Raw genomic sequence first — 10,000 nt, forward strand, 5'->3', positions numbered from 1 at the left:
CGCTGCTGGGGGCGTCGTCCGCCGCCAGGTGGTTGAAGGTGACGCGGCGGGAGTTGCGGGAGGGGCGGGTGAAGGTGGACCCACCAGCCAGGGAGGGGGCCGGTCTGGGGCGCAGGGGGCTCGGGTTCCGCGGCTGGGTTGGCTGTGATGTTGATCTGTGTGGAGGGGCGCTCCGTGCCCCGCCAAGACGCCCGCTGTGTGTGGGCGGAGGGCGGGGCCGGGGGAGTGTTGCCGTTCAGATCACTCATCAAGAGGGAGCCGCCGCCTTGGGTCTGCGGCGGCGGCGGCGGTGGCGACATGCCCACGCCCGAAGCGCGCTCCAGCGTGGCGCGGCCCAGCCACACCCAGTCGTGGGCGTTGGTGACGGAGTCCTGGGCGGGGATGAGGGAGGTGAGAGGCGCGGGGGGGCGCCGCACCTTGCCGGCGCCGCCGCGCACGTTCCAGGTATATACCACGTAGGAGGCGGCGAAGATGACGATGGCGGCGCCGAACACCGCCAGCAACACGTACATGCCCACCTCCAGGGGCGTCACGCCGCCTCCGCGCGCTGGGTGAAGGCGCGCGTGTGCGGGGTTGTGGCGCGGCTGCTCCGCCATCAGCATGAGATGGTTGTTGGGCGCCGCGGCGTCTGCGTGGGGCAGCTCCGACACGTGTACCTGCGGGAGGGACGGGCGGCGGTCAGCGGCTCAGGCACCATACACATACACACACACACACACACACACACACACACACACACACACACACACACACACAGACACACACACATTACATGGAGTGTGTTACAGTGCAGTAATCGATTCACTCACCTACTCGTGACTTTAGTTAACCTTAAAAAAGTAATAATAATAATAATAACAGAGAAATCTGTCAGAGAATACTGCATAGAGAAGACACCCGTCAAGACAGACACCGCAGCCTGCCCTGCAGCGGCCCTCACAGTGACGGAACACGTGCCTTCAGCTTGTGCGTGGAGAGATCGAGCACACTGGGGTCAGCCGGGTCAGGTCGCAGCTCGTTGTCAGGGGGTGGCGGTGGAGGGGGCGGGGTGGTGCCGAGGTCAATCTTCACGTGGACCTTGGTGGATGCCAGTGTTGACCTCCTCTGCTCACACTCCTCAGACACCTCCAGGCTGACCTGTGGTGGGGGGGAAGGGTCAGCATTGCAACACACTTCATTAATATACAGGGTCCCCAAACTCTGCGCAAACTGGGTAGGGAAAAAATAAAGAAGAAAATATTGACTTGTAAAGGAAAAACTAAGACAAACATTGGTGGCAGCGCATGGATCAGGACACACACACACACACACACACACACACACACACACACACACACACACACACACATCACCTCATATAATCTTTCCTCCTTGTCATCTTCCTTTCCTTTGATGACACACGCTCCAACACACCTCACACAGTCTCGCACCACCATCTATAACCCTTCTCTCCTTTCAACACTCCTTCAAGACACTCACACACCCACACACACCCACACCACCTGATATGATCTCTAATGTTCCTTCAAGACACCCACACACACACACACCATAAACTCTCCTACACTTCCACAGCACTTATGATCCTTTCTCCCTCTGAACACACATACACACTCTTACCTCCAACAGATCACCAGCGCCGTGGCCAATAGCAATGACACGCGGTTGGGCTGAGCGCGGGGAAGGAGCCACAGCCACTACTTCCGCATCCAGGGATCTTACTCTTAGGTTGTAGTGTGGCGGGGGTACCTCTCGTAGGGGTGTTACTATTCCGTCACTCATCTCCACCCAAACGTCCACCAAGCCTTCCTGTGGTGGTGATGGTGGTGGTGAGGGATGGTGAGTGGGTATAGTAGTAGTAGTAGTAGTAGTAGTAGTAGTAGTAGTAGTAGTAGTAGTAGTAGTAGTAGAAGGAGGAGGAGGAGTAATAGTAGTAGAAGTGGTGGTGTTTATGTGGTGGTGAGGGATGGTGGACGTAGTAATAGTAGTATTGGTAATAGTATTGGTAGTAGTAGTAGTAGTAGTAGTAGTAGTAGTAGTAGTAGCAACATCAACAACAACATCAATAACACACATACACAAACCTTTACAACAACACATATGGTGGCAGCGGTAGGATAAGAACACACATTTAAACATTTAAACCCTCAACACCCCACACACACACCCCAGACACAACTGAAACACCGCAACACACCTGGTACTTGGCAGTGAGGGTCGGGGTGACAGCAGTAATAGCAGAGTAGCCATCTGGTAAGTGGCTGTCAGGTTGCAGGCTGAGAGTGAGACCCGAAATGACCGCAGCTCGAAGGCGGCTGACCCACACCTTGTCTGACCCCACCTTGACCTCCCTGGCGCCTATGACCCGGCCTGTGATTGGGGACAGCACCTGTGGATAGGGAAAAGTAGGTCATGTTGGGACAGAGAGAGAGAGAGAGAGAGAGAGAGAGAGAGAGAGAGAGAGAGAGAGAGAGAGAGAGAGAGAGAGAGAGAGAGAGAGAGAGAGAGAGAGAGAGAGAGAGAGAGAGAGATGAGGATAATAGAAACTAAATGAATAATGGAAAACGAGAAGAAATGGACTAAGAAATGGTTTAATAGAGATTTGGTGGTGGTGGTGGTGGTGGTGGTGGTGGTGGTGGTGGTGGTGATGGTATTAAAGAATATACCAAAAAAATACCATAAAAAAAAACAGAATAACCCATTTTTTTTCTCTCCACCCTCACTCCTCTCCCTCTCCCTCTCTCACCTGGACCTCAGTACGTCCCGGAGCGCGTCCCATTAGAGTGGTGTGGTCCAGAATGGCTACAGAAGTGTCGGCCACTCTGAGGAGATGCGCCACCAGCTCGGTCACCCTCACCTGGGCTCGCCGCGACAAGAGGTACGACTGACGCCCGCTATTGTCGTCCACTGCTACAAAGCGACCGTAGACCTGTGGTGGTGGTGGTGGTGGTGGTGGTGGTGTTAGTAGGAGGAAATATAACTGCTGTTACTACAACCACAAAAAAAAAAAAAAAAAACAGCTCAAAACACAGCAGACTCTTATAAACAGCCCAAAACACCGCAAAACCTTTCAAATTAGCTCTAAACACAGCAGAACCCCTTAAAAACATCAGAAACCACAGCGAAATCCCTTAAAAATAGCCCAAAACACAGCACAACCCCTTAAAAACAGCCAAAAACACAGCAAAACAATTAAAAACAACCCAACACACAGCACGAATCCTTAAAAACAGCCCCAAAACACAGCAAAACTCTTCAAACCAGTCCCAAACACATCAGAACCACTTACAACCACCTCAAAACACAGCAAACCCTTTAAAAACACCCCGAAACACACCAAAAACCCCTTAAAACAGACCAAACACAGCAGAACCCTTCAAAACAGCATCAAACACAGCATCTCTTACCTGAACGGGAGTTTGTTGATATCTGACAGCGCAGGGGGGCGACACAGAATTCTCAATAGGCCCCTGTCCTCTTCTGCCCCCTGCCAGCGCCACACCAGAGACGACAGAGGCAGGGGGGTGCTTCATGCTGTACCCTGCTGTAGTGGCGGGGTCCAGGGAGCGCCACCCCCTGATTTGTGAGAGTTTGGTGTCCTCTACGTGCACTGTAAGGGGTAACTCAGGCATCCAGACGGTGAAGGAGGCTGAACCAGTGAGGATGTCGTACCGTGCGATGACCGTAGCGTTATGGCTGCCCCGTACCTCTGACCCGTCAAGGTACACTGAGGTACACGATGTGGATACCTGTGGAAATGTTTTTTTTTGTGGGTACGTGAAGGAAATGTAAGTTAAGTTGTTAATCCCTTCAGTAGTAGCATTTTTACCTTCATTTTGTGTACCATTAGACCATTAGGACATTAGGAAGGGTGTATGGACGGCAGAAAGGTTAATGGTCACAGTCTTCACTATTTTAACCCCTTCAGTACTGGGACGCATTTTTACCTTGAGATTTGTGTACCATTAGACCTTTTTATTGACATTAGGAAGGGTGTATGAAGGGCAGAAGGTTAATGGTCACAGTCTTCACTATTTTAACCCCTTCAGTACTGGGACGCATTTTTAACTTCATTTGTGTACCATTAGACCATTTTATTGACATTAGGAAGGGTGTATGGAGGGCAGAAGATTAATGGCCACAGTCTTCACTATTTTAACCCCTTCAGTACTGGGACACATTTTTACCTTGAGATTTGTGTACCATTAGACCATTAGGACATTAGGAAGGGTGTATGGAGGGCAGAAGATTAATGGCCACAGTCTTCACTATTTTAACCCCTTCAGTACTGGGACACATTTTTACCTTGAGATTTGTGTACCATTAGACCATTTTATTGACATTAGGAAGGGTGTATGGAGGGCAGAAGATTAATGGCCACAGTCTTCACTATTTTAACCCCTTCAGTACTGGGACACATTTTACCTTGAGATTTGTGTACCATTAGACCATTTTATTGACATTAGGAAGGGTGTATGGAGGGCAGAAGATTAATGGCCACAGTCTTCACTATTTTAACCCCTTCAGTACTGGGACACATTTTTACCTTGAGATTTGTGTACCATTAGACCATTTTATTGACATTAGGAAGGGTGTATGGGGGTCCATTAATGGCCACAATGAAGACAAGAATATTGCAAAGTGAAGACAAGAAAATTGAAGGAAAAAAAGACAATAGACAGAAAAGAAAAGATAGAAAAGGGAAAAAGGGAAAAATTTTACTGTTTTATTGAGAGAGAGAGAGAGAGAGAGAGAGAGAGAGAGAGAGAGAGAGAGAGAGAGAGAGAGAGAGAGAGAGAGAGAGAGAGACATAAAAAAGAAAAGACAATTGGAAAAACTATATTCTCTCTCTCTCTCTCTCTCTCTCTCTCTCTTACAAATTCTCTATCTTTCTGAAAAAAAAAAAAAAACGAAACAAAAGAAAAAGAATGAAAACTTGCTCTAAAATCCCCCACCCCCCTCTCTCTCTCTCTCTCTCTCTCTCTCTCTCTCTCTCTCTCTCTCTCTCTCTCTCACCTTCAGTGCCGCCTCGTCCGTACAGTTACACGAGGACTGCAGTGTTACATCCGCCACTTTGCCAGCCTGGGACACAATTAACACCTTCATGGCCCGGGACACCTGCCTCCCTGTTAGCACGGCGGTGTTAACGATGGACCAGCTCTGTGGGGGGAGGTGTTAAAAGGTGTTAGCTGGTGTTGGGAGGTGGTTAGGTGGTGGTGGGTTGTGTTAAGTGGTGTTAAAGGGTGTTAGGTTAGGTTAAATGGGTGGTAGGTGGTGTTAAGTGGTGTTATTTGGTGTTAAAAGGTGTTAGGTTAGGTTAGATGGATGGTAGGTGGTGTTAAGTGGTGTTATTTGGTGTAATAAGTTGTTAGGTTAGGTTAGATGGGTGGTGGATGGTGTTAAGTGGTGTTAAGTTTTGTTAGATGCGTGTTGGACGGTGTTAAGTGGTGTTAAAAGGTGTTAAGTTAGGTTAGATGGGTGGTGGATGGTATCAAGTGGTGTTAAGTGGTGTTAGGTTTCGTTAGGTGGGTGGTAGGTGGAGGTAGGTTGTGTTAAGTCTTGTTTAATCGGTGTTAAGTGAGTGGGTGAGTGGTGGTAGGTGTTAGATGGTGTTAAGTGGTGTTATATGGGTGGTAGGTGGTGTTAAGTGACGTTGAAAGTTATTAGGTGGTGGTGGGTGGTGTTAAGTGATGTTTAGATGGTGTTAAGTGGTGTTAGCTGGATGGTAGGTGGTGTCAAGTGGTGTTGGGTAGTGTTAAGTGGTGTTAGGTGGGTGGTAGGTGGTGTCAAGTGGTGTTATATTGTGTTGGGTGTTGTTACCTGTTGCTAAGTGGTGTTATATGGTGTAAAATTGTTCTAAGTGGTGTTAGATGGATGGTGGGTTGTGATAAGTGGTGTTAAGTGGTGATGGGAAGTGTTAAGTTATGTTGGAAGGTGTTAAGTGGTGTTATATGGTGTTAGATTGTTTTAAGTGGTGTTAGATGGGTGATGGATTGCGGTAGATGGTGTTAAGTAGCGTTAAATGGTGGTGGGAAATGTGAGATGGTGTTATGTGGTCTTAAGTGGTGTTGGATGAGTGGTAGCTGATTTTAAGTGGTGTTAGATGTGTCGTAGGTGGTGTTAAGTGGTGTTAAATTGCTTAAAGTAATGTCATCTGATATTACACAATCTTAAGTGGTGTTATGCGATGTTAGATGCATGGCAAGTGCGTGTTAATTGGTGTTAAGCGGTATTTTCTGGTAATTAGTGGGGTTAGATTCCTTTACATAGCATTTAGTGGTGTTATATGGTGTTAAAGAGCGTTGAATGGAAGATAAGTTGGTGTTATGTGGTGTTATGAAGTGTAAGTGGGTGTTATCTGGTGTTAAGTGGTGTGGTAAGTGAGTTATATGCAGTTATGTGATAGACGGTGGTGTTAAGAGGTGTTATGTGGTGTAGTATGATGTTGAGTGGTGTTACGTGGATGTTGAATGGTGTTATGTGGTGCAGTATGATGCTGAGTGGTGTTACGTGGATGCTGAATGGTGTTATGTGGTGTTACGTGGTGCTATGAGATGTTAAGCGGTGTTATGAGGAGTTATGTGGGTGTTAAGTGGTGTTATATAAAGTTAAGTAGTGATAAACTTAGTGTTAAATGATGTTAAGTTGTATAAAGCAGTGTTAAAAGAGTGTTAAGTGGTGTTAAATAGTGTTAAGTAGTGTTGAGTGGTGTTATAAGGTATTGAATAGTGTTCAATGTGTTATAACGTGTTAAATGGTGTTGAGTGGTGTTATAAGGTGTTAAGTAGTGTTATATGGTGTTATAAAGTGTTGAGTAGTGTTAAATGGTGTTACATGACGTTTCTATGATACCACAACTATTACCAACACACTCTCTCTCTCTCTCTCTCTCTCTCTCTCTCTCTCTCTCTCTCTCTCTCTCTCTCTCAAGCCAAAAATAGCGAGGGAAATTTGCATAGAATATTAAGTCCTTTATTCCTCCTCCTCCTCCTCTTCTTCCTCCTCCTCCTCCTCCTTCTTCTTGGGAGAGTGGGTACCTGGAAACACCTGTCTTGAACATGTAAGTGTTGAATTGCTCTCTCTCTCTCTCTCTCTCTCTCTCTCTCTCTCTCTCTTTCTCTCTCTCGGGGGTAATTTTCTTTTTAAATGTTTGTTTTCTTTCAGTTTGTTGTTCCTCCTCCTCCTCTTCCTCCTCTTCCTCCTCCTCCTCCTCCTCCTCCTCTTCCTTCACCGCCTCCGCTTCCTCCTCTTTCCGTCTCATAACCTTCCTTTCTCCATCTCATCTTCCTCCTCCTCCTCCTCCTCCTCCTCCTCCTCCTCCTCCTCCTCCTCCTCTTCCTCTTCCTCCATTTTCACCTGAGCGGAGGGAAACAACACCTGTCGGGAAGATATTCTCTCTCTCTCTCTCTCTCTCTCTCTCTCTCTCTCTCTCTCTCTCTCTCTCTCTCTCTCTCTCTCTCTCTGTCTCTCGTCTTTAAACCCGATTCCTCCACCTCCTTTCTCTCTCTCTCTCTCTCTCTCTCTCTCTCTCTCTCTCTCTCTCTCTCTCTCTCTCTCCTTATCTGCGTTTTTCTCTCTCTCTCTTTCCAATTTCCGTCTCTCTCTCTCTCTCTCTCTCTCTCTCTCTCTCTCTCTCTCAGTAGCAACAATACCCTAAAACACTCTAAAACACCCTAAAACATCCTAAAACACCCTAAAACACCCAGAACACCCTAAAATATTCTAAAAACACCCTAAAACACCCTAAGACATCATAAAACAGCCTAAAATACCCTAATATATCCTAATAACACCCTAAAACACCCTAAAAACAGCCTAGAACACCCTAAAATATCCTAAACATCCTAAAAACACCCTAAATATCCTAAAAACACCCTAAAAACACCCAACCCCCTAAAAACACCTTAAAACCCTCTAGAACACCCTAAAATATCCTAAAAACACCCTAAACACCCTAGAACACCCGAAAATATCTTAAAAACACCCAAAAAACCATAAAAACACACAAAACACCCTAAAAACACCTTAGAACACCCTAGAACACACTAAAATATCGTAAAATCACCCTAAAATACCCTGAAACCTTAAAAACACCGTAAAATCCCCTGATTCACCCTAAAAACACCCTAAAATACCACAAAACACCCTGACACCATCTATCACCCTAAATCATCTTATAAAACCACTCTGCCATTCTAAAACACTCCTTGAATCACCTCGCACCTTAAAAACACCCTATATCACCCTATTCATTTTTAAAACACACCCTAAATCACCCTAGTCACTCTTAAAACACACTAAAATCACCCTAGTCACTCTTAAACACACTAAAGTCACCCTAGTCACTCTTAAAACACACCCTAAATCACCCTACTCACTCTTAAAACACTAAAATCACCCTAGTCACTCTTAAAACACACTAAAATCACCCTAGTCACTCTTAAAACTCACTAAAATCACCCTAGTCACTCTAAAAAAACACCCTAAATCACCCTAGTCACTCTTAAAACACACTAAAATCACCCTACTCACTCTTAAAACTCACTAAAATAACCCTAGTCACTCTTAAAACACTAAAATTACCCTAGTCACTCTTAAAACTCACCCTAAATCACCCTAGTCACTCTTAAAACTCACTAAAATCACCCTATTCACTCTTAAAACACTAAAATCACCCTACTCACTCTTAAAACACACTAAAATCACCCTAGTCACTCTTAAAACACACTAAAATCACCCTAGTCACTCTTAAAACACACTAAAATCACCCTACTCACTCTTAATACACACTAAAATCACCCTACTCACTCTTAAAACTCACTAAAATCACCCTACTCACTCTTAAAACTCACTAAAATCACCCTAGTCACTCTTAAAACACACTAAAATCACCCTAGTCACTCTTAAAACACACTAAAATCACCCTACTCACTCTTAAAACTCACTAAAATCACCCTACTCACTCTTAAAACTCACTAAAATCACCCTACTCACTCTTAAAACTCACTAAAATCACCCTACTCACTCTTAAAACACTAAAATCACCCTACTCACTCTTAAAACACACTAAAATCACCCTACTCACTCTTAAAACACACTAAAATCACCCTAGTCACTCTTAAAGCACACTAGAATCACCCTACAACACTGAAAACAAATTAACCACATGAAAATCACCCTTAAAAAGTTTCCTCTTGGTCTAAAAAACACCCTTAAAACACCCTGACATCCTAAATTCACCCTAATAAACACTATAGCACCCTAAAACACCCACTGATCCACTCTACACCCTAAAACCACTCTTAAAAACACTCTGACACCCTTAATCACCCTGAATCACCCTAAAACACACTAAACTCACCCTAATAAACACAGATACCCTAAACCACCTCTTCAAACATCCTACACCCTAAAACCACTCTTAAAAACACTCTGACACTCTAGAATCACCCTGAATCACCCTAAAACACCCTAAACTCACTCTAGAAACTCTATAACACCCTAAAACACCCACTGATACACTCTACACCCTAAAATCACTCTTAAAAACACTCTGACACTCTAGAATCACCCTGAATCATCCTAAAAACACACTAAAACATCATAATATCACCCTAAAACACCCAAAACACACTAAAAACACCCTAAATGACACTCTAACACCCATTGATACACATTACACCCTAAAAACACGCTTGAAAACACCTCAAAACACCCTGAATCACCCTAAACACACACTGACACACTAAAAACACCCTAAATGACACTCTAACACCCTGAAACACCCATTGATACACTCTATACCCTAAAAACACGCTTAAAAACACCTCAAAACACCCAGAATCACCCTAAAGACACACTGACACACTAAAAACACCCTAAATGACACACTAACACCCATTGATAGACACTACACCCTAAAAACACGCTTAAAACACCTCAAAATACCCATTTCACACTAAAGACACACTGACACACTAAAAACACCCTAAATGACACT

General features: G+C 45.2%; 1 protein-coding gene across 1 annotated transcript in view; it reads right to left on the reverse strand.

Annotated features, from left to right (window-relative positions):
• LOC123509213 (transmembrane protein 132E-like) overlaps positions 1 to 10,000 on the reverse strand; it is a 41,366-nt gene that overhangs the window by 726 nt on the left and 30,640 nt on the right. The window contains 8 exon segments of the mRNA XM_045263413.1: positions 1 to 101; positions 103 to 656; positions 958 to 1,137; positions 1,621 to 1,809; positions 2,198 to 2,389; positions 2,747 to 2,929; positions 3,408 to 3,749; positions 5,017 to 5,160. The exon segment at positions 1 to 101 is cut by the window's left edge and continues 726 nt beyond it. Coding sequence (XP_045119348.1) covers positions 1 to 101; positions 103 to 656; positions 958 to 1,137; positions 1,621 to 1,809; positions 2,198 to 2,389; positions 2,747 to 2,929; positions 3,408 to 3,749; positions 5,017 to 5,160 — 1,885 coding nt within the window.

This window comes from Portunus trituberculatus, chromosome 26 (genome assembly GCF_017591435.1).
Source record: "Portunus trituberculatus isolate SZX2019 chromosome 26, ASM1759143v1, whole genome shotgun sequence".
NCBI classification, from domain to species: domain Eukaryota; kingdom Metazoa; phylum Arthropoda; class Malacostraca; order Decapoda; family Portunidae; genus Portunus; species Portunus trituberculatus.